General features: G+C 46.9%; 1 protein-coding gene across 1 annotated transcript in view; it reads left to right on the top strand.

The window, feature by feature from the left end:
- LOC134928385 (cytochrome P450 2D20-like) overlaps nt 1–25,894 on the top strand; it is an 84,272-nt gene that overhangs the window by 39,485 nt on the left and 18,893 nt on the right. Inside the window, exon 3 of the mRNA XM_063924072.1 lies at nt 24,622–24,774. Within this exon, the coding sequence (XP_063780142.1) occupies nt 24,622–24,774 (153 nt within the window). The remainder of the gene's footprint in view (nt 1–24,621; nt 24,775–25,894) is intronic.

The raw sequence follows: 25,894 nt of genomic DNA, 5'->3' as shown, positions 1-25,894 counted from the left end.
CCACTTTACACACAAAGTGGGTGGACGGGCAGGGGAGACCCCTCAAATCAGGAGACTTGCCTGCTCTTCCGGTGGGCCGGGAGGGTCACCCGATTTTCGGGAGCCTCTCAGCCATTCCGGGAGAGTAGGCAAGTATGGTGCACACAGCTGCTGGGCACACAGTGAGGAGGCGGCAGAGGGATCTGCTCAGGTGCCTCTTTGTATCCCCGGATCTCTTCTCATAGGAAGGAGCAGGGCTCCGGGAACAAACATCATCTGAACAGCAAAAGCTGGCGTTACTCTCCACGTCGGCGCCTGGTGAGCAGGGCTTAGTACATTTGAAAATGCGGTAAAAGCCCTGAAAATTGTGTTTTACCACATTTTTGTTTGGTACAGCCCACCCAGTATGTGTTACACTTCATATGGATGCTTCAAACAGGAAATAGTGAACTTTATGTCATCCTAATAGTTTATGAGCTGATGTATCATAGTTCAAAGTCCAGTGACTGTTGCATACACAAATATTCTTTTCCTATATGGACAGCCCATTGCATCACTGCACAAATATTGTCACATCACATCATCACTTACATGCAATCATTATCACATGAGCTATCAGATACACATGGCTTGCAGAATCAAAGGTAAACGCTATCATCTATCCTACTTATATTGGTAATGTCATTTCATATTGGGGGTAATTCCAAGTTGATCGCATCAGGAAATTTTTTAGCAGTTGGGCAAAACCATGTGCACTGCAGGGGGGGGCAGATATAACATGTGCAGAGAGAGAGAGATTTGGGTGTGGTGAGTTCTATCTGCAATCTAAATTGCAGTGTAAAAATAAAGCAGCCAGTATTTATGCTGCACAGAAACAATATAACCCACCCAAATCTAACTCTCCCTGCAAATGTTATATCTGCCCCCCCTGCAGTACACATGGTTTTGCCCAACTGCTAAAAAAAATTCTCCTGCGATCAACTTGGAATTACCCCCATTGTGCAATCTGTTACTTAATTCACGTTTCTTTCTTTTTTTTAATGCTGGAAATGAAAATTTAATTTGCCGCTCATGGTTAATAACTCATATATTATCTACCCCTATACACCCAAGCTACCTGTACTTGTTATTTTTACCTCACTAACCCATTTTCCATTTAGGAGTATACAGTTACTGCAGACATGTATAGCCCGGTACTCTGTTACCCAACAAGACTACTGCATGAGTATTACTGTTAATTACTCAGGTATAGAGAATATAAAATAAGCTGTGAAGTAAAATTAAAAATGAACTGGGGCCAGAGCTGGATTAAGACATTGGGGGGCCCAGGGTACTTAAGACGGGGGGCCCTGAGGTATAAAACTAAATACACACACACACACACACACACACACACACACACACACACACACACACACACACACACCATACCTCACAGCTTTCCTGGCATCTAAGGAGGGACATCAGCGCGCGCCGTAATGATGGGGCGTGGCCTCACGGCAAGTGCTGCAATCGCAAGCCACGCCCCCATTTTCGGCATTATGAGGGCATGGACAGCGCTGTGAGAGCTGCTGGCCATGCCCCCTGTCCCTCTCTGCCAGGAATAGACGCTGTGCGCATGCGCACAGCGTCTATTCACCGCTGCTCTCCTCAGAGCAGCGAGTGACAGGGAGGGATCTCCCAACTGCCTCCCCACTCGCGGGACACTGCGACCCGTGGGTGGGACAGTGGAACAGACCGTGAAAAACGGTCTGCCAAAGTCGGGACAGTTGGGAGGTATGCACACACACACACACACACACACACACACACACACACACACACACACACACACACACACACACACACACACACACACACACACACACACACATACATATGGATTGGGTCTTATATGCCGGCGGTCAGAATACCGACCATGGCATCCCGATGGTGAGAATCCCAACAGGAGCAAGGTAAGTATACTTTCCTTTCCCTAATTTCCCCCTAACCCTCACTTTCCACAGCCTAAACCTAACCCTCCCACACCCCCGCAGCCTAACCCTCCCGCGAGGTGCCTAACCTTAACCCCCTTTCCCGCAGCCTGAACCTAAACCCTCCCCCCTTCCCCACCGCAGCCTAACCATAACCATTCCCAGGGGTGCCTAAACCTAACCCCCCTCCCCACAGTCTAACCCTAACTCTCCCCCTGCAGCTTAAACCTAACCTCCACCCTTGTGGCTTACCTCTCCGATGGGCCTGCAGTCATTCGGGATTCCGGTGGTCGGGATTCTGAGAAGTGTCGGGATTCCGGTGTCGGTATTTTGACTGCCAGGATCCCGACCTGGTCCCATAAAAAAAAAAAAAAAATGTATATACATACATATACAGTGTGTATGTGTATATGTATATGTTTATGTGTATATATATATATATATATATGTATCTCCTATATAATAGCCCAGATCTGTGACTTTGTGCCTCATTTGCTAACGCTGGGCGGAGTCACAACACTGGGCAGAGTTAGTCAAATGAGTCACAGATCTGGGCAAATCTATAGGAGACTAGGAGCAGAAGCAGATGGTATGGGCATGGCACAGGCAGGGGTGCATACCTCCCAGCTTTCTTCAGGCAGACGGGTGCATACCTCCCAGCTTTCATCAGGCATAAGGAGGGACACACACACGCGGCGAAAAGGGGTGTGGCCAACAAAAAGGGTGTGTGGCTTCACGGGATGACCCGCGATTGCGAGCCACGCCCCGTTGTCATCAGTGACGGGGCATGCCCAGCGCTCTGTGAGCTGCTGGCATGCCTGGGGCAAAGAACCTTAAGATCAGCAACAGTAGGAAATAATCAGGCTAAGGAGAAGTCACATGAAGCAATGGTCAAAGATGGGGGAGCTCAGTGAAAGTCATAAGTGTTGGCAAAACCGGAACACAAGATAACAGAACAATGAGAATCACCCAATGGGGCAGATGTAGAAGTGATAAAGCAGTGATAAGTGGAAGGTGACAATGAACCAGCCAATCAGCTCCTACCTGTCATTTTCAAACCCGTAATGATTGGCTGGTGCGTTATCACCTTCCACTTATCACTGCTTTATCACTTCTCTGGGCTTAATACATCTGTCCCAATGATAGAACATCTGCTCACGGGTTCACCTGCAGATGATATAGATGAAAGGGTATCATGGTACTGCAGGGATATGGTATCTTATCCCTTGGTAGTGTAAAAACATTTGAGCGATCTGCACTTGATGTGAGGTGATCTGCTCAAGTCAATTATAGGGGAATATACAGTTTAGTAACGAAACATATAAAAACATATCAGGCACATTTAAAATGTTTATGGTCTTTTCAGACTTAGTGGATGCTTAGCTGGTGATAACGATAACCCTAAGCTTACCGTATCTTGTTCTTGGTGGTTCTGAGTGTCAACAACCGGAGAACCTCGCGATCCACCAGGTACAAGACAGGGTAAGCTTAGGGTCTGTTTGCTCTGGGACATTTTACATCACTGTCACCGGTAGTGTTGAGCGGGTTCGGTTCCTCGGGATCCGAACCCCCCCGAACTTCAACCATTTTACACTGTTCCGAGGCAGCCTCGGATCCTCCCGCCTTGCTCGGTTAACCCGAGCGCGCCCGAATGTCATCATCCCACTGTCGGATTCTCGCGAGATTCGTAATCTATATAAGGAGCCGCGCATCGCCGCCATTTTCACTCGTGCATTGGAGATGGTAGCGAGAGGACGTGCAGCGTTCTCTCAGTTTCTGTGTTCAGTGTGCTGCAAATATCTGTGCTCAGTGTGCTGCAAATATCTGTGCTCAGTGTGCTGAAAATATCTACGTTCTCTGCCTGAAAAACGCTCCATATCTGTGCTGCATTGTAGTATATAGTAGGAGGACAGAATTTTGCTGACCACCAGTATATATATAGCAGTACGGTACAGTAGTCCACTGCTCTACCTCAGTGTCGTCAAGTATACTATCCATCCATACCTGTGCTGCATTTTAGTTGTGCGTAGTATATATAGTAGGAGGACAGTGCAGAATTTTGCTGACCACCAGTATATATATAGCAGTACGGTACAGTAGTCCACTGCTCTACCTACCTCTGTGTCGTCAAGTATACTATGCATCCATACCTGTGCTGCATTTTAGTTGTCCGCAGTATATAGTAGGAGGGGACAGTGCAGAATGTTGCTGTGACCACCAGTATATATATAGCAGTACGGTACAGTAGTCCACTGCTCTACCTCTGTGTCGTCAAGTATACTATGCATCCATACCTGTGCTGTATTTTAGTTGTGCGCAGTATATAGTAGGAGGGCACAGTGCAGAATGTTGCTGTGACCACCAGTATATATATAGTAGTACGGTACAGTAGTCCACTGCTCTACCTCTGTGTCGTCAAGTATACTATGCATCCATACCTGTGCTGCATTTTAGTTGTGCGCAGTATATAGTAGGAGGGGACAGTGCAGAATGTTGCTGTGACCACCAGTATATATATAGCAGTACGGTACAGTAGTCCACTGCTCTACCTCTGTGTTGTCAAGTATACTACAAAAGTTCAGTATAATGACCCAAAAATCAAAATTAAAAGCGTCTGATGAGAAGCGTAAACTTGCCAATATGCCATTTACGACACGGAGTGGCAAGGAAAGGCTGAGGCCCTGGCCTATGTTCATGGCTAGTGGTTCAGATTCACCTGAGGATGGAAGCACTCATCCTCTCGCTAGAAAACTGCAGTGCCACTCCTAGATGGGCCAGGTGTTTGTGTCGGCCACTTGGGTCGCTTAGCTTAGCCACACAGCTACCTCATTGCACCTCTTTTTTTCTTTGCATCATGTGCTGTTTTGGGACTATTTTTTAAATCTGCCATCCTGTCTGACACTGCAGTGCCACTCCTAGATGGGCCACGTGTTTGTGTCGGCCACTTGGGTCGCTTAGCTTAGCCACACAGCTACCTCATTGCACCTCTTTTTTTCTTTGCATCATGTGCTGTTTGGGGACTATTTTTTAAATCTGCCATCCTGTCTGACACTGCAGTGCCACTCCTAGATGGGCCAGGTGTTTGTGTCGGCCACTTGGGTCGCTTAGCTTAGCCACACAGCTACCTCATTGCACCTCTTTTTTTCTTTGCATCATGTGCTGTTTGGGGACTATTTTTTTAAATCTGCCATCCTGTCTGACACTGCAGTGCCACTCCTAGATGGGCCAGGTGTTTGTGTCGGCCACTTGGGTCGCTTAGCTTAGCCACACAGCTACCTCATTGCACCTCTTTTTTTCTTTGCATCATGTGCTGTTTGGGGACTATTTTTTAAATCTGCCATCCTGTCTGACACTGCAGTTCCACTCCTAGATGGGCCAGGTGTTTGTGCCGGCCACTTGGGTCGCTTAGCTTAGTCACACAGCTACCTCATTGCACCTCTTTATTTCTTTGCATCATGTGCTGTTTGGGGACTATTTTTTGAAGTGCCATCCTGTCTGACACTGCAGTGCCACTCCTAGATGGGCCAGGTGTTTGTGTCGGCCACGCTTAGCTTAGCCATCCAGCGACCTCGGTGCAAATTTTAGGACTAAAAATAATATTGTGAGGTGTGAGGTGTTCAGAATAGACTGGAAATGAGTGGAAATTATGGTTATTGAGGTTAATAATACTATGGGATCAAAATGACCCCCAAATTCTATGATTTAAGCTGTTTTTGAGGGTTTTTTGTAAAAAAACACCCGAATCCAAAACACACCCGAATCCGACAAAAAATTTTCAGGGAGGTTTTGCCAAAACGCGTCCGAATCCAAAACACGGCCGGGGAACCGAATCCAAAACCAAAACACAAAACCCGAAAAAATTTCCGGTGCACATCACTAGTCACCGGCCAAACATCCATTAAGCCTGAAAAGACTATAAATATTACAAATGTGCCTGATATGTTTTTATATGTTTTTTACTGTCATTTTGTACCTGTATTATTTTATTTGTTTTACTCCATAATAGCACTTATTACTAAACTGTATATTATCCTTTGGCAGTACCACCACCTGAGTGTACTTTTCTCTTAAGTAGAGGGGGTCCATCAGGGGTTGGCTTGGGGAAATTGTAGGTAAAAATCACAACACCTTATAATGCAATATATAATATACCTCCCACCATCAGTGTCCCCAGAGATACCATCCCTCTAATTCTCTGAGCCAGGGGTTCCAAAACGTTGTCAATTCACGCCACCCTTAGCATCTCATCAGTTTTTTCACTGCACCACCTAGGCCAAAAGAAAATAGCTAACACTTTCCCCCAACAACTAAGTATCCGTTACAAAGAAAAATATGCATACTCTAAATTGCAAAACAAAAATTACAGTATGCATGTTCTGGTATGTGCTGGAGAGACACGGGGGGGATGTGCTGGAGAGAGTAAGGCTAAGAGACACTGGGAGGTGATGAGGCTGGTGAGACAAAGTTGGGAGTGCGGCAGGAGAGAGTCAGTGGGGAGATGAGGCTGGAGTTTGACACAGGAGGATGAGCCAATGGATGACTGGACTGTATCTACCAGGGAGGGGTGGAATGCCCCAAAACATGAGAATGCCAGTCTCTATAATGTGGATGAAAAACTGCACGTACAGCAGTGGTGCAAATAGAAAAAACTTTTTAGTGGTACGCCAAATTGGTGCCACACTGGGCATGGCCAATGAAAATGGGGTCGTGATACACATATGGGGGCCAGATACATATATGACCTCAATAGTACTGTGCCAGATATACATATGCCCCCACAGTGCCAGATATGCCCCCACAGTGCCAGGTACACCAGTGGTTCTCAAACTGTGGGCCGTGGCACCCTGGGGTACCATGGCACACTTGCAGGGGTGCCTCAGGTTGGTGGTCCAGGACCAATTCAAACTATTTATTGACAGTGTAATAGCCAAAGCCAGTGCTGGTGGCTGCCAATCATAAAATATGTGGACAAACAGAAGCAAATCTTGTCCCTCACCACACAATTGAACCTAAGCATGGCCTATAAATACAATTTACTTCATTTAATATTTTATTCTAAATTTCTCAATAAGAAACTTTTGGCCTAGGAATGCCGTGAAAAAAATTTCTGATATTCTAGGGTGCCGTGATTCAAAAAAGTTTGGGAACCACTGACCTACACTGTCTGTTTATCAGGATCCACAAATAATATACACTATCAATATTAGTGGATCTAACAAGTACCCAGTTATCACCTTATTCTTGGCATATAGTTAGACATGTACTAAGCAGTGATAAAAGTGAAGTAAGCCAGTGGAGAAGTTGGCTATGGCAACCAATCAGCATTGACGTAACATTTATAATTTGCATGCTATAAAAATATACAGAGCAGATGATTTGTTGCCATGGGCAACTTCTCCACTGGCTCATTTCTCCACTCTTATCACTGCTTAGTAAATCTCCTCCTAAGAGTCATATTGAACCACCTTATGATATCCACATAGTTAACATGGCCCATCACTGTTTATTCCCCTGAAATTATAGAAAATAACCTACAGTAATACATTATTCCCTAATAATTCAGTTGGTTAATCATTCCCAATAGGGTATTTAGACTGAAACAACAGTATAGAGAATTTGAGCGAAAATAAAAGAGACAGACAGGAATTTGATTTTTTTTCCATTCACTTTATTGTCTTTTAACCCATATTTCACAGTTTTGAAACATATCTGAATCATTTTAATATTGAATTAATAAAAAGTACATTTTAATAGACCTTTCTACTTAGTGCTAGAGATGAGCGGGTTCGGTTTCTCTGAATCCGAACCCGCACGAACTTCATGTTTTTTTTCACGGGTCCGAGCGACTCGGATCTTCCCGCCTTGCTCGGTTAACCCGAGCGCGCCCGAACGTCATCATGACGCTGTCGGATTCTCGCGAGGCTCGGATTCTATCGCGAGACTCGGATTCTATATAAGGAGCCGCGCGTCGCCGCCATTTTCACACGTGCATTGAGATTGATAGGGAGAGGACGTGGCTGGCGTCCTCTCCATTTAGATTAGGAGAGAGAGAAAGAGATTGACCTGAGGCTGATACTGTAGAAGAGAGTGCAGAGTTTAGTGACTGACCACAGTGACCACCAGCAGTGCAGTTGTTTTATTTAATATATCCGTTCTCTGCCTGAAAAAAACGGTACACACAGTGACTCAGTCACATACCATATCTGTGTGCACTGCTCAGCCCAGTGTGCTGCATGCCTGCATCATCTATGTATATATTATATATCTGACTGTGCTCAGCTCACACAGCTTATAATTGTGGGGGAGACTGGGGAGCACTGCAGTGCCAGTTATAGGTTATAGCAGGAGCCAGGAGTACAAGACAGTCACATACCATATCTGTGTGCACTGCTCAGCCCAGTGTGCTGCATCATCTATGTATATATTATATATCTGACTGTGCTCAGCTCACACAGCTTATAATTGTGGGGGAGACTGGGGAGCACTGCAGTGCCAGTTATAGGTTATAGCAGGAGCCAGGAGTACATATTATATTAAAATTAAACAGTGCACACTTTTGCTGCAGGAGTGCCACTGCCAGTGTGACTGACCAGTGACCTGACCACACTGACCACCAGTATAGTTAGTAGTATACTATATTGTGATTGCCTGAAAAAGTTAAACACTCGTCGTGTGACTTCACTTGTGTGGTGTGTTTTTTTTTATTCTATAAAAAACTCATTCTGCTGACAGACAGTGTCCAGCAGGTCCGTCATTATATAATATATATACCTGTCCGGCTGCAGTAGTGATATATATATATTTTTTATATCATTATTTATCATCCAGTCGCAGCAGACACAGTACGGTAGTTCACGGCTGTAGCTACCTCTGTGTCGGCACTCGGCAGTCCATCCATAATTGTATACCACCTACCCGTGGTTTTTTTTTCTTTCTTCTTTATACATACATACTACTACATCTCTTTATCAACCAGTCTATATTAGCAGCAGACACAGTACAGTACGGTAGTTCACGGCTGTGGCTACCTCTGTGTCGGCACTCGGCAGTCCGTCCATAATTGTATACCACCTAACCGTGGTTTTTTTTTTCTTTCTTCTTTATACATACATACTACGACATCTCTTTATCAACCAGTCTATATTAGCAGCAGACACAGTACAGTACGGTAGTTCACGGCTGTGGCTACCTCTGTGTCGGCACTCGGCAGTCCGTCCATAATTGTATACCACCTAACCGTGGTTTTTTTTTCTTTCTTCTTTATACATACATACTACGACATCTCTTTATCAACCAGTCTATATTAGCAGCAGACACAGTACAGTACGGTAGTTCACGGCTGTGGCTACCTCTGTGTCGGCACTCGGCAGTCCGTCCATAATTGTATACCACCTAACCGTGGTTTTTTTTTCTTTCTTCTTCATACATACATACTACGACATCTCTTTATCAACCAGTCTATATTAGCAGCAGACACAGTACAGTACGGTAGTTCACGGCTGTGGCTACCTCTGTGTCGGCACTCGGCAGTCCGTCCATAATTGTATACCACCTAACCGTGGTTTTTTTTTCTTTCTTCTTCATACATACATACTACGACATCTCTTTATCAACCAGTCTATATTAGCAGCAGACACAGTACGGTAGTTCACGGCTGTAGCTACCTCTGTGTCGGCACTCGGCAGTCCGTCCATAATTGTATACTAGTATCCATCCATCTCCATTGTTTACCTGAGGTGCCTTTTAGTTGTGCCTATTAAAATATGGAGAACAAAAATGTTGAGGTTCCAAAATTAGGGAAAGATCAAGATCCACTTCCACCTCGTGCTGAAGCTGCTGCCACTAGTCATGGCCGAGACGATGAAATGCCAGCAACGTCGTCTGCCAAGGCCGATGCCCAATGGCATAGTACAGAGCATGTCAAATCCAAAACACCAAATATCAGTAAAAAAAGGACTCCAAAACCTAAAATAAAATTGTCGGAGGAGAAGCGTAAACTTGCCAATATGCCATTTACCACACGGAGTGGCAAGGAACGGCTGAGGCCCTGGCCTATGTTCATGGCTAGTGGTTCAGCTTCACATGAGGATGGAGGCACTCAGCCTCTCGCTAGAAAAATGAAAAGACTCAAGCTGGCAAAAGCAGTAGCACCGCAAAGAACTGTGCGTTCTTCGAAATCCCAAATCCACAAGGAGAGTCCAATTGTGTCGGTTGCGATGCCTGACCTTCCCAACACTGGACGTGAAGAGCATGCGCCTTCCACCATTTGCACGCCCCCTGCAAGTGCTGGAAGGAGCACCCGCAGTCCAGTTCCTGATAGTCAGATTGAAGATGTCAGTGTTGAAGTACACCAGGATGAGGAGGATATGGGTGTTGCTGGCGCTGGGGAGGAAATTGACCAGGAGGATTCTGATGGTGAGGTGGTTTGTTTAAGTCAGGCACCCGGGGAGACACCTGTTGTCCGTGGGAGGAATATGGCCGTTGACATGCCTGGTGAAAATACCAAAAAAATCAGCTCTTCGGTGTGGAACTATTTCAACAGAAATGCGGACAACAGGTGTCAAGCCGTGTGTTCCCTTTGTCAAGCTGTAATAAGTAGGGGTAAGGACGTTAACCACCTCGGAACATCCTCCCTTATACGTCACCTGCAGCGCATTCATAATAAGTCAGTGACAAGTTCAAAAACTTTGGGTGACAGCGGAAGCAGTCCACTGACCAGTAAATCCCTTCCTCTTGTAACCAAGCTCACGCAAACCACCCCACCAACTCCCTCAGTGTCAATTTCCTCCTTCCCCAGGAATGCCAATAGTCCTGCAGGCAATGTCACTGGCAATTCTGACGAGTCCTCTCCTGCCTGGGATTCCTCCGATGCATCCTTGCGTGTAACGCCTACTGCTGCTGGCGCTGCTGTTGTTGCTGCTGGGAGTCGATGGTCATCCCAGAGGGGAAGTCGTTAGACCACTTTTACTACTTCCACCAAGCAATTGACTGTCCAACAGTCCTTTGCGAGGAAGATGAAATATCACAGCAGTCATCCTACAGCAAAGCGGATAACTGAGGCCTTGGCATCCTGGGTGGTGAGAACCGTGGTTCCGGTATCCATCATTACTGCAGAGCCAACTAGAGACTTGTTGGAGGTACTGTGTCCCCGGTACCAAATACCATCTAGGTTCCATTTCTCTAGGCAGGCGATACCGAAAATTTACACAGACCTCAGAAAAAGAGTCACCAGTGTCCTAAAAAATGCAGCTGTACCCAATGTCCACTTAACCACGGACATGTGGACAAGTGGAGCAGGGCAGGGTCAGGACTATATGACTGTGACAGCCCACTGGATAGATGTATGGACTCCCGCCGCAAGAACAGCAGCGGCGGCACCAGTAGCAGCATCTCGCAAACGCCAACTCTTTCCTAGGCAGGCTACGCTTTGTATCACCGGTTTCCAGAATACGCACACAGCTGAAAACCTCTTACGGCAACTGAGGAAGATCATCGCGGAATGGCTTACCCCAATTGGACTCTCCTGTGGATTTGTGGCATCGGACAACGCCAGCAATATTGTGTGTGCATTAAATATGGGCAAATTCCAGCACGTCCCATGTTTTGCACATACCTTGAATTTGGTGGTGCAGAATTATTTAAAAAACGACAGGGGCGTGCAAGAGATGCTGTCGGTGGCCAGAAAAATTGCGGGACACTTTCGGCGTACAGGCACCACGTACAGAAGACTGGAGCACCACCAAAAACTACTGAACCTGCCCTGCCATCATCTGAAGCAAGAAGTGGTAACGAGGTGGAATTCAACCCTCTATATGCTTCAGAGGTTGGAGGAGCAGCAAAAGGCCATTCAAGCCTATACAATTGAGCACGATATAGGAGGTGGAATGCACCTGTCTCAAGCGCAGTGGAGAATGATTTCAACGTTGTGCAAGTTTCTGATGCCCTTTGAACTTGCCACACGTGAAGTCAGTTCAGACACTGCCAGCCTGAGTCAGGTCATTCCCCTCATCAGGCTTTTGCAGAAGAAGCTGGAGACATTGAAGGAGGAGCTAACACGGAGCGATTCCGCTAGGCATGTGGGACTTGTGGATGGAGCCCTTAATTCGCTTAACAAGGATTCACGGGTGGTCAATCTGTTGAAATCAGAGCACTACATTTTGGCCACCGTGCTCGATCCTAGATTTAAAGCCTACCTTGGATCTCTCTTTCCGGCAGACACAAGTCTGCTGGGGTTGAAAGACCTGCTGGTGAGAAAATTGTCAAGTCAAGCGGAACGCGACCTGTCAACATCTCCTCCTTCACATTCTCCCGCAACTGGGGGTGCGAGGAAAAGGCTCAGAATTCCGAGCCCACCCGCTGGCGGTGATGCAGGGCAGTCTGGAGCGACTGCTGATGCTGACATCTGGTCCGGACTGAAGGACCTGACAACGATTACGGACATGTCGTCTACTGTCACTGCATATGATTCTCTCACCATTGAAAGAATGGTGGAGGATTATATGAGTGACCGCATCCAAGTAGGCACGTCACACAGTCCATACTTATACTGGCAGGAAAAAGAGGCAATTTGGAGGCCATTGCACAAACTGGCTTTATTCTACCTAAGTTGCCCTCCCACAAGTGTGTACTCCGAAAGAGTGTTTAGTGCCGCCGCTCACCTTGTCAGCAATCGGCGTACGAGGTTACATCCAGAAAATGTGGAGAAGATGATGTTCATTAAAATGAATTATAATCAATTCCTCCGCGGAGACATTGACCAGCAGCAATTGCCTCCACAAAGTACACAGGGAGCTGAGATGGTGGATTCCAGTGGGGACGAATTGATAATCTGTGAGGAGGGGGATGTACACGGTGATATATCGGAGGGTGATGATGAGGTGGACATCTTGCCTCTGTAGAGCCAGTTTGTGCAAGGAGAGATTAATTGCTTCTTTTTTGGGGGGGGTCCAAACCAACCCGTCATATCAGTCACAGTCGTGTGGCAGACCCTGTCACTGAAATGATGGGTTGGTTAAAGTGTGCATGTCCTGTTTTGTTTATACAACATAAGGGTGGGTGGGAGGGCCCAAGGACAATTCCATCTTGCACCTCTTTTTTCTTTTATTTTTCTTTGCGTCATGTGCTGTTTGGGGAGGGTTTTTTGGAAGGGACATCCTGCGTGACACTGCAGTGCCACTCCTAAATGGGCCCGGTGTTTGTGTCGGCCACTAGGGTCGCTAATCTTACTCACACAGTCAGCTACCTCATTGCGCCTCTTTTTTTCTTTGCGTCATGTGCTGATTGGGGAGGGTTTTTTGGAAGGGACATCCTGCGTGACACTGCAGTGCCACTCCTAAATGGGCCCGGTGTTTGTGTCGGCCACTAGGGTCGCTAATCTTACTCACACAGTCAGCTACCTCATTGCGCCTCTTTTTTTCTTTGCGTCATGTGCAGATTGGGGAGGGTTTTTTGGAAGGGACATCCTGCGTGACACTGCAGTGCCACTCCTAAATGGGCCCGGTGTTTGTGTCGGCCACTAGGGTCGCTAATCTTACTCACACAGTCAGCTACCTCATTGCGCCTCTTTTTTTCTTTGCGTCATGTGCTGATTGGGGAGGGTTTTTTGGAAGGGACATCCTGCGTGACACTGCAGTGCCACTCCTAAATGGGCCCGGTGTTTGTGTCGGCCACTAGGGTCGCTAATCTTACTCACACAGTCAGCTACCTCATTGCGCCTCTTTTTTTCTTTGCGTCATGTGCTGATTGGGGAGGGTTTTTTGGAAGGGACATCCTGCGTGACACTGCAGTGCCACTCCTAAATGGGCCCGGTGTTTGTGTCGGCCACTAGGGTCGCTAATCTTACTCACACAGTCAGCTACCTCATTGCGCCTCTTTTTTTCTTTGCGTCATGTGCTGATTGGGGAGGGTTTTTTGGAAGGGACATCCTGCGTGACACTGCAGTGCCACTCCTAAATGGGCCCGGTATTTGTGTCGGCCACTAGGGTCGCTAATCTTACTCACACAGTCAGCTACCTCATTGCGCCTCTTTTTTTCTTTGCGTCATGTGCTGATTGGGGAGGGTTTTTTGGAAGGGACATCCTGCGTGACACTGCAGTGCCACTCCTAAATGGGCCCGGTGTTTGTGTCGGCCACTAGGGTCGCTAATCTTACTCACACAGTCAGCTACCTCATTGCGCCTCTTTTTTTCTTTGCATCATGTGCTGATTGGGGAGGGGTTTTTGGAAGGGACATCCTGCGTGACACTGCAGTGCCACTCCTAAATGGGCCCGGTGTTTGTGTCGGCCACTAGGGTCGCTAATCTTACTCACACAGTCAGCTACCTCATTGCGCCTCTTTTTTTCTTTGCGTCATGTGCTGATTGGGGAGGGTTTTTTGGAAGGGACATCCTGCGTGACACTGCAGTGCCACTCCTAAATGGGCCCGGTGTTTGTGTCGGCCACTAGGGTCGCTAATCTTACTCACACAGTCAGCTACCTCATTGCGCCTCTTTTTTTCTTTGCGTCATGTGCTGATTGGGGAGGGTTTTTTGGAAGGGACATCCTGCGTGACACTGCAGTGCCACTCCTAAATGGGCCCGGTGTTTGTGTCGGCCACTAGGGTCGCTAATCTTACTCACACAGTCAGCTACCTCATTGCGCCTCTTTTTTTCTTTGCGTCATGTGCTGATTGGGGAGGGTTTTTTGGAAGGGACATCCTGCGTGACACTGCAGTGCCACTCCTAAATGGGCCCGGTGTTTGTGTCGGCCACTAGGGTCGCTAATCTTACTCACACAGTCAGCTACCTCATTGCGCCTCTTTTTTTCTTTGCGTCATGTGCTGATTGGGGAGGGTTTTTTGGAAGGGACATCCTGCGTGACACTGCAGTGCCACTCCTAAATGGGCCCGGTGTTTGTGTCGGCCACTAGGGTCGCTAATCTTACTCACACAGTCAGCTACCTCATTGCGCCTCTTTTTTTCTTTGCGTCATGTGCTGATTGGGGAGGGTTTTTTGGAAGGGACATCCTGCGTGACACTGCAGTGCCACTCCTAAATGGGCCCGGTGTTTGTGTCGGCCACTAGGGTCGCTAATCTTACTCACACAGTCAGCTACCTCATTGCGCCTCTTTTTTTCTTTGCGTCATGTGCTGATTGGGGAGGGTTTTTTGGAAGGGACATCCTGCGTGACACTGCAGTGCCACTCCTAGATGGGCCAGGTGTTTGTGTCGGCCACTAGTGTCGCTTAGCTTAGTCATCCAGCGACCTTGGTGCAAATTTTAGGACTAAAAATAATATTGTGAGGTGTGAGGTATTCAGAATAGACTGAAAATGAGTGGAAATTATGGTTTTTGAGGTTAATAATAATATGGGATCAAAATGACCCCTAAATTCTATGATTTAAGCTGTTTTTTAGGGTTTTTTGAAAAAAACACCCGAATCCAAAACACACCCGAATCCGACAAAAAAAATTCGGTGAGGTTTTGCCAAAACGCGGTCGAACCCAAAACACGGCCGCGGAACCGAACCCAAAACCAAAACACAAAACCCGAAAAATTTCAGGCGCTCATCTCTACTTAGTGCACCAGAATCTGACTCCTTTTGCTTTCTTGTATTTTTCCATATGTAATACTGGTCCAAGGCAGCACCCCCAGTCAGGTATAGAGTATAGACTACTAACAAATACATGTCAATTTGGGGCACTCAAAGAAATAAGTATCATCAATAAGTCCTGGTGCAATAGAAATCTCCAACCCTTTTCCACCTGCTCACCACTGCTCCAGCTGCTGCTTCTGTGTGTGTGAGGGGAGGAGAGCGCAGCGCCCGCCGCTCCTGCCCCTCAGTCCGGTCTCCGATGGTGGCGTGTATCTAACATCAGACGCTGGTTCATGAGCCAATCAAAGCTTGTGGTATGGCAGCCAATCAGGAGCCACCGCTGCCGGTCCGCAAGCTCTGATTGGCGAACGAACCAATGCCTGTGTTTGAGATACATGCCGCCGTCGGGGTCCAGGCTGAGCATTGAGGGGCAGGAGAGGCACGTGCTGCGCTCTCCTCCTCTCACACACAGCAGTGGCTGCAAGTAAGGCAGTCGGGCAAGCGGTACTGCATACCGGCTGTCAATTTCTTACCGGTACTTGCAGCACTGATGTACAATAGATGCGATGGTTGCTTACTCACATATATATGTTCTAACAGTGGCGACATTGGGGAACCCTCCCCGGCAATGACCACTTTGCATGTGCGGTCAGAAAAACCATGCATGTGCAGTAGCCTCAGCAGCACTCAGAGCACATCCCATAGGGGAGATGCTTTCAGAGCCCCCTCCTCTGTGCTGTGGGTACTCTTTAATACATCCCACTTTTATATTGCGCCCAGATAGCATTGTTTACACAATTCTTGATAAATGAAGTGAACCCCTAAATCCATTCCCATCTCTCTGGTCATAATGTTTGATATGTACAAAATGCATAAGGTTCTGTATATGGGCATTTGTGTGCATTCACTTTCTGAGCATGCACAGAGCACAATAATAAATGGTAGGCACACTGTTATAGTACTGACTTCATTACAACCAGAGTGCTACTAGCGGGTCACAAGTAATGGGAATTTATATTGTAGACCAAAAATGGAGCTCTGTACAGCAACATGATAGTGTTCAGTCTGCCACACTAAATGTGTTACAGGAGCGAGTGGGGTGGCAGCCAATGAGGATTTAATGACTTAACCTTCACTAAAATTACGTATTATTGTCTGTGAGCCTTTAGCACACTGCGTGTAAGGATCACTACTCACTAGATCAAAGCCTAACTCCCTTTTCCACCAAACAAATAACCTGGGTTATTTCCGGAACAACTTGGGTCAGCGCTTGGTGAAAAAGAATCCAAGAAAAATAACCAGGGTCATATTACCTGGGAATCAGACCCTGGTAGCCGCCAGAGTCAAACCCGTCACCGACTTAGGTAAAGGTGCGGTGGGAATGGGTCGAACCTGGTACCGACTTAGGTAAAGATGTGGTGAGAACGGGTTGAACCCGGTACTGACTTAGGAAACAATGCGGTGGGAGTGGCACAACCCAGGTTATCCCACCCAAAAAGTATAGAGAGCCAGATCACTGGCTCTTGGAGATATTGGGGGTAATTCTGAGTTGATCGCAGCTTCAAGTTTGTTAGCAATTGGGCAAAACCATGTGCACTGCAGGGGAGGCAGATATAACATGTGCAGAGAGAGTTAGATTTGGGTATGGTGAGTTCAATCTGCAATCTAAATTGCAGTGTAAAATAAAGCAGCCAGTATTTGCCCTGCACAGAAACAAAATAACCATCCCAAATCTAACTCTCTCTGCAAATGTTATATCTGCCCCCCCTGCAGTGCACATGGTTTTGCCCAACTGCTAAAAAATGTCCTGCTGCGATCAACTTGGAATCACCCCCATTGTCATCTCCATGTTGTCACACGCCAGGGGCAGCGGCCGCCGCGCTTACCCCTGCGTGTCTGCTGGTCCGTTTGGCGGTCCCCACCTCCGGCGGTCCTCGGGTCCCGGCGTCTGGCTGGCGAGGCTCCCGGCGGTTCCCCGGAGTGTGGGCGCCGCCATGACAGCCAGCGTCACGTGGGCGGGGAGCGGGTGACGTCACTAACCCGCTTCACCAATCCAGTAGAGGCGGGAGATTCAAAACCAGACGCCGGGCAGAGTATCGTCTCTTTTCTGAAGTGGATGCCAGAGCTCCCGTACGCAGTGTGTTCCCCAGCAGCTATACTCCAGTGCTTCCAGCATTCAGGGTGCCTTCCTGCAGCACAGTCTCCAGTGTTCCTAGCAACTAGTGTGTTCCTCTGCAGTGCAGTCGCCAGTGCTCCCTGGATTCAGCATGACCTGCGGGCTGAACCAACTTCAGTGTTTCCAGCGCTCACAAATTGTTCAGTGTCTTTAACCATCGCTCACAAGTTCTTCATTCATCAGTGTCTTTAAACATCGCTCACAAATTCTTCAGTGTCTTTCACCATCGCTCACAAGTTCTTCATTCATCAGTGTCTTTAAACATCGCTCACAAATTCTTCAGTGTCTTTCACCATCGCTCACAAGTTCTTCATTCATAAGTGTCTTTAACCATCGCTCACAAGTTCTTCATTCATCAGTGTCTTTAAACATCGCTCACAAATTCTTCAGTGTCTTTCACCATCGCTCACAAGTTCTTCATTCATCAGTGTCTTTAACCATCGCTCACAAGTTCTTCATTCATCAGTGTCTTTAAACATCGCTCACAAATTCTTCAGTGTCTTTCACCATCGCTCACAAGTTCTTCATTCATCAGTGTCTTTAACCATCGCTCACAAGTTCTTCATTCATCAGTGTCTTTAAACATCGCTCACAAATTCTTCAGTGTCTTTCACCATCGCTCACAAGTTCTTCATTCATCAGTGTCTTTAAACATCGCTCACAAATTCCTCAGTGTCTTTCACCATCGCTCACAAGTTCTTCATTCATCAGTGTCTTTAAACATCGCTCACAAATTCCTCAGTGTCTTTCACCATCGCTCACAAGTTCTTCATTCATCAGTGTCTTTAACCATTGCTCACAAGTTCTTCATTCATCAGTGTCTTTAAACATTGCTCACAAATTCTCCAGTAGCCTTTGACATTGCCCACAAGCTCTCTTTCTTTCATGTGTCGCTGTATTGCTCCCTTCCCACAATAAAGTTCCTCAGCATTTTTCACCAATCCTAAACTGTCAGAGTCTTATATGAGGAAAACCTATATCCGACCATCTTTGCTCCGACCCAGCTGTGGTTCCTCTTCCCGACCATCGGAAGAACCCCCGAGTTCACAACATCCCCAACCCAGGTCAGTGACAGTATACTCAGGTCCCATGGACCCGAGTGATCGGAACCCAGAGGCAAGCGCCATCCAGGACCTGGTTTCCCGAGTTCAAAGTCAGGAGGCGGCACAGAGCCAGGTGATGCAGTATCTCCAGGAGTTATCCGGCCGGCTGGATCAAATTCAGGCTTCTCTGGCTTCAGTAGTTCCGGCTCCAGCTCCAGTACCCGCTCCTGTGGTTATCCCTAGTAATGTTCAATCCTTGTCTGGAACCAGGTCACGCCTTCAGCTTCCCACTCCTTCTCGCTATAATGGGAATCCAAAGAATTGCCGTGGTTTTCTCAACCAATGCGAGGTACATTTTGAACTTCTCTCACACAACTTCCCCACAGATCGGTCCAAGGTGGCGTACATTATTTCCTTGCTTGAAGGTTCAGCGTTGGATTGGGTGTCTCCGTTATGGGAGCGGTCTGACACTTTGGTTTCCAGTTACACCAATTTCATCACGTCATTCCGAAGGATCTTCGATGAGCCCGGCAGAACGACCGCTGCTTCCTCGGACTTGCTCCGAGTCCGACAAGGCTCCCGTTCAGTGGGACAGTATGTGATTCATTTCCAAACCATAGCCTCAGAACTGCGCTGGAATAATGATGCTCTCCGGGCCGCATTTTGGAATGGGCTCTCCGACCGTCTAAAGGACGAACTGATCACCAGGGATCTGCCAGATTCCTTAGAACAGTTGATCTCACTCTGTGTAAAGGTGGATCTTCGTATGCAGGAACGAGGTGGTGAACGTAGTCGGTCAGAACGATCCAGATTCCGGTCTCTCCCGTCTAAGCAAATGGTTAGCCCAAGTCCAGACGAACCTATGCAAATTAATTGATCTCGGCTGTCCCCGGAAGAACGACAGCGCCGTCGTGAGGGTAGACTCTGCCTCTACTGTGGAGCTGCGGATCATTTTCTCAAGTTTTGTAAGTCCCGTCCGGGAAACGGGCAGTCCTAGCTTGTTCCGGAGGAGTTAGGGGTTACATCTAAACCTTCTCCGACAGTGGACTGTTTACTCTCCGTGTCTCTGTTTTCTGGGTCTATAGCCAAACCTGTTAAGGCTCTGCTGGAGGGAATTTTGTTTCTCTTTCTTGTGTCCAAAATCTGGGTTTACAGTTACAGTCTGTCGAACGACCTATTACGTTGACTGCTATCAATGGTACCCAAATTTCTAATGGTCTTATTTCAAGTCGCACAGTGCCAATCAAGCTGCAGGTTGGAGCTCTGCATCAAGAACATCTGGAGTTCCTATTGATTCAGGAGATGCCTCACGATCTGGTTCTTGGTCTTCCTTGGCTTAAAATACACAACCCTCACGTCGACTGGAAGTCGTCACAAATAGTATCCTGGAGTTAATTTTGTTATTCTAATTGTCTCACTCCTGTCTACCCGCTCCGTGTATCTTCCAAGTCGGATGAGGAGCTCATTCCGGAGGCCTATCGGGAGTTCACAGACGTGTTTTCGGAACAGGCGGCCGATCAGTTACCACCTCATAGACCCTGGGACTGTCCCATTGAGCTCATCCCAGGGAAAATGCCACCCCGGGGACGCACTTATCCCTTATCATTACCCGAGACCCAAGCCATGTCGGACTATATCAAGTCTAATCTGCAGAAAGGATTAATTCGCCCCTCTACCTCCCCGGCGGGAGCAGGCTTCTTTTTTGTGAAGAAGAAGGACGGAGGGTTGAGACCATGTATTGACTATCGTTGCCTAAATGATATCACCATTAAGAACAAATATCCTTTGACGCTCATCACGGAGCTATTTGATAGGGTTCGTGGAGCCCATGTCTTCACCAAGCTCGACTTAAGGGGAGCTTATAATTTGATACGTATCCGACAGGGGGACGAATAGAAGATGGCCTTCAATACCAGGGACGGGCATTACGAATATCTGGTAATGCCGTTTGGCCTCAGCAATGCCCCTGCCGTCTTCCAAGGATTTGTGAATGAAATCTTCCGAGATATGTTTGTTATACCTAAGTGTAGTGGTATACTTGGATGACATTCTGATATTTTCTTAGAATCTCACTGAGCACAGAGTACAGGTCAAGGAGGTACTTCTTCGTCTACGAAGGAATCATCTCTACGGCAAGATCTCCAAATGTACTTTTGAGGTTCCTTCAATTCCATTTCTTGGTTACGTCATCTCAGGTACGGAGCTTCGCATGGATCCGGAAAAACTTACTGCCATTTGGGACTGGACTCAGCCTCTTTCCTTGAAAGCGGTACAAAGATTTCTGGGTTTTGCGAATTACTACCGGAAATTCATAAAGGGATTCTCTACCATTGTGGCACCTATTACTGCCCTAACCAAAAAGGGGTCTGACCCAAGTCACTGGTCTTCTGAAGCTGTAGCAGCGTTCGCCAGGTTGAAAGCAGCCTTTATGTCCGCTCCGGTACTCCAGCAACCAAATTTTTCAAAACCATTCTTCTTGGAGGTCGATGCTTCCTCAGTAGGCATCGGTGCCGTGCTTTCACAGTACTCCTCTGATGGGAAGTTACATCCATGTGGTTTCCATTCTCGCAAGTTCTCTCCTGCTGAACTAAACTATACCATCGGAGACCAGGAACTCTTGGCAATAAAATCTGCCCTGGAAGAATGGAGATACCTATAGGAAGGTGCTAAACACCTAATTACGATTTACACCGATCACAAGAACTTGCTGTATCTCAAGACGGCCCAGTGCTTGAATCCCGTCAAGCTAGATGGGCGCTCTTCTTTACTCGATTCTCGTTCGTCATTAAGTACCGGGCCGGGACTTTTAACACTAAGGCTGATGCTCTATCTCGTTCCTTAACGGCTTCGGATGAGGAGAATGCCGTTGAAAAGGCTTTGATTCTCAGTCCAGTTACTATTTCGGCAGCTCCCACCGCTCTGGGTCCTCCTCCTGGGAGAATGTCTGTACCAGCTAAATTTCGACCGAAGTTGCTGCAGTTGGCTCATATCTCCAAGTTTTCCGGTCATCCTGGAGTTCAAAAAATGTGGGAGTTTCTACGAAGGTCATATTGGTGGGACACTATGAAGAAGGACATACAAGATTATGTCAACTCATGTCCTCAATGTGCTCAGCACAAAATTCTTCGTCTGCCTCCTGCAGGGTTGTCCATTCCTAAGAGGCCTTGGACCCATATTTCTATGGACTTTGTCACCGAATTGCCCCTCTCCAAGGGTCACAATACCGTCTGGGTGATTATTGACCGCTTTTCTAAGATGGCACATTTTGTTCCTTTGACCGGGTTACCGTCAGCTCCCAAATTGGCTTTATTATTTATCCGTGAACACTTCCGCCTGCATCGGTTACCTCAGGAAATAGTCTCTGATCGGGGCGTGCCGTTCACTGCAAGATTCTGGAGGGCCCTCTGTTCAGCCTTACAAATAAAACTCAAGTTTTCATCTGCCTACCATCCTCAGACCAATGGGCAAACTGAACGCGTCAATCAAGATTTAGAGACTTTTCTCCGCGTTTATCTCTCTCCTTCACAAGATGATTGGGTGGAACTGCTGCCCTGGGCCGAGTTTGCCCATAATCATCTGTACCACTCTTCCACTGGTGAGTCCCCATTCTTCATTAATTATGGATTCCATCCTCAAGTTCCAGAATTACCCGTCTGTCCTCCGGAAGATGTTCCTGCTGCAGCCTCTACTCTTCGGCACTTCAGTCAAATCTGGAGTAGGTTTCACGTTAACCTCAAGAAAATCTCCGGCCGCTACAAATTCTTTGCGGATAGGAAGCGATGGGCAGCTCCCTAATACAAAGTTGGTGATAGGGTATGGCTCTCTACCCGCAATCTCCGTTTAAGAGTGCCCGCTATGAAGTTTGCCCCAAGGTTCATTGTTCCTTACCCCGCGTTGCAAGTTCTGAACCCAGTTGTCTGCAAATTGGGTTTGCCTTCCCACTTTCAGGTACCAAATTCCTTCCATGTTTCTCTCCTTCGTCCCCTTATTTTAAATCGGTTCCATTCAGAGTCCCCTAGGCCAACCTCTGTAGAGACTGAAGCCGGAACGGAATTTGAAATCAAAGCTATTCTTGACGTTATCTTCACAAGAATCTGCAGTACTTGGTAGAATGGAAAGGTTATGGCCCTGAGGAGAGGAGCTGGGTCAAAGCTACTGAAGTTATGGCTCCCCGACTGGTGCGGATCTTCCATTCCAGACATCCAACAAAGCCCGGGAAGTGTCCAGGGGCCACTCCTGGAGGAGGGGGTACTGTCAAACGCCAGGGGCAGCGGCCGCCTCGCTTACCCCTGCGTGTCTGCTGGTCCGTTTGGCGATCCCCACCTCAGGCGGTCCTTGGGTCCCGGCGTCTGGCTGGCGCGGCTCCCGGCGGTTCCCCGGAGCGTGGGCGCCGCCATGACAGCCAGCGTCACGTGGGCGGGGAGCGAGTGACATCACTAACCCGCTTAACCAATCCAGTAGAGGCGGGAGATTCAAAACCAGACGCCGGGCAGAGCCTCGGCACCTGAGTATCGTCTCTTTTCTGTAGTGGATGCCAGAGCTCCCGTACGTAGTGTGTTCCCCAGCAGCTATACTCCAGTGCTTCCAGCATTCAGGGTGCCTTCCTGCAGCACAGTCTCCAGTGTTCCTAGCAACTAGTGTGTTCCTCTGCAGTGCAGTCGCCAGCACTCCCTGGATTCAGCATGACCTGCGGGCTGAAACAACTTTAGTGTTTCCAGCGTTCACAAATTGTTCAGTGTCTTTAACCATCGCTCACAAGTTCTTCATTCATCAGTGTCTTTAAACATCGCTCACAAATTCTTCAGTGTCTTTCACCACCGCTCACAAGTTCTTCATTCATCAGTGTCTTTAACCATCGCTCACAAGTTCTTCATTCATCAGTGTCTTTAAACATCGCTCACAAATTCTTCAGTGTCTTTCACCATCGCTCACAAGTTCTTCATTCATCAGTGTCTTTAAACATCGCTCACAAATTCTTCAGTGTCTTTCACCATCGCTCACAAGTTCTTCATTCATCAGTGTCTTTAACCATCGCTCACAAGTTCTTCATTCATCAGTGTCTTTAAACGTCGCTCACAAATTCTTCAGTGTCTTTCACCATCGCTCACAAGTTCTTCATTCATCAGTGTCTTTAAACATCGCTCACAAATTCCTCAGTGTCTTTCACCATCGCTCACAAGTTCTTCATTCATCAGTGTCTTTAAACATCGCTCACAAATTCTTCAGTGTCTTTCACCATCGCTCACAAGTTCTTCATTCATCAGTGTCTTTAACCATCGCTCACAAGTTCTTCATTCATCAGTGTCTTTAAACATTGCTCACAAATTCTCCAGTAGCCTTTGACATTGCCCACAAGCTCTCTTTCATGTGTCGCTGTATTGCTCCCTTCCCATAATAAAGTTCCTCAGCATTTTTCACCAATCCTAAACTGTCAGAGTCTTATATGAGGAAAACCTATATCCGACCATCTTTGCTCCGACCCAGCTGTGGCTCCTCTTCCCGACCATCGGAAGAACCCCCGAGTTCACAACATCCCCAACCCAGGTCAGTGACACATGTGACGGCAAAACAGGCAGACTGCATATGGGTGCAGTTTGAAAGTGGTCTTCATGCCAATATGTCAGGTCCATCCTGTCTGTGATCGTGGTCTAACCCGGCTGTGACATGGGTTGGAGCTGTGTTCAAAAACCCTGGCTGGACTTGTCATTTTGGTGGAAAAAGGGTGGGTTGACCAACACTCAGGAGATATCACATAGTACATTAAATAGGGAATTTCTTAATAAAACATACTCCTTAGATAGAGCAATGAGATGTATGCACTATTTGTATTCTTATTCTCTCCATTTTTAAAGAGCTCCAAAATGCTATTGTTGTTCTTTAGGCATCGCATTCACAAGATATGGTCAGCATTGGAAAGAGCAAAGGCGATTTGCCCTTTCAACTTTAAGGAACTTTGGCATGGGAAAGAAATCTATGGAAGAGCGTGTACGGGAGGAGGCTGGCTACCTCTGCTCAGCCTTTCAGGATGAAGAAGGTAAGACATCAATGTTTTATTGTATGCACAAAAGCAGGGTTTTCTTGGCAGTAGCATTTGTCACTTTGTGCACACGTTGTGAATATCAGTTGTATCTTAGTGCTTTTGTGTGTCTATGTATGACACTATGTATGACATTAGAATGTAGTGCTGCTTTGGTAATATACCTTGTTTGTCACTGGAAGGGACCTTAACCTTTATTATGGATTCCTTAGAAGCAGTAATTATGAGACAGCTTCATTATTATTTTTGTACTAGGTACCAGTCATTGTACTAGTGACAGAAAGACATTACAGTAACGTCAGCGCCGATGGGCTGTGCACAGTACAGGGTGGTAGAGGGCTCTGGTCTTGAGATCTTATAGTCTAAGGGATGTAGGTTTTCAAAGGTTTGGCGCAATCCCTATATGCATCAAGCTCCAGAATGACTAACTTTCCACAGCTTGTGCCCGATAGGCAAGGCCATCTATACACAGGCAGATTTAGACCTCATGGGGCACTAAGCAAGGTACCAATTTGGGACCCCCCTTACTCAAACAATCTCCCCCCAGTCAGACCTGGATTAAGGCTTTAGGTGGCCTGGGGTACTTAAGACAGGGGGGTACTAAGGTATAAAATTAAAATGATTATATATATAGATGTATGCATGTATATATATAAATATATATATATATATATATATATATATATATCCGGCACTCACTAATATGTCAAATAGCTGACCCTGTTGCCCTCCACAAATGTAGCCAGGCTACCACATGAATGCAGAAAAACGACGGCACTCAGGAAAAAATGACATGAAGCAAACCTGGTAGTTTCACCAACGTTTCAATGCCAGTAGTATTTTCATTGGGGCTCTGAATATATATATTATATATATATATATATATATATATATATATATATATACACATACACAGTATATATATATATATATATTTATATATATATATATACATATGATGACCCAGAATCTATAATGTAAATACTTCCAGCCTTACTTTTTACACTCTGCCGGCAGGCAGCTGTGACACTGATATATTTTCTCCAGAAGCAAACACAAGCTCAGAGCCGTAACTAGGTGTGTGCTGAGGGGGCACCGCACATAGCGCTGCAGGGTA

The sequence above is a fragment of the Pseudophryne corroboree genome, chromosome 5, assembly GCF_028390025.1.
Source record: "Pseudophryne corroboree isolate aPseCor3 chromosome 5, aPseCor3.hap2, whole genome shotgun sequence".
NCBI lineage: Eukaryota > Metazoa > Chordata > Amphibia > Anura > Myobatrachidae > Pseudophryne > Pseudophryne corroboree.
Note: the sequence above shows the minus strand (reverse complement) of the source record. Positions and strands in the feature narration are given on the sequence as shown.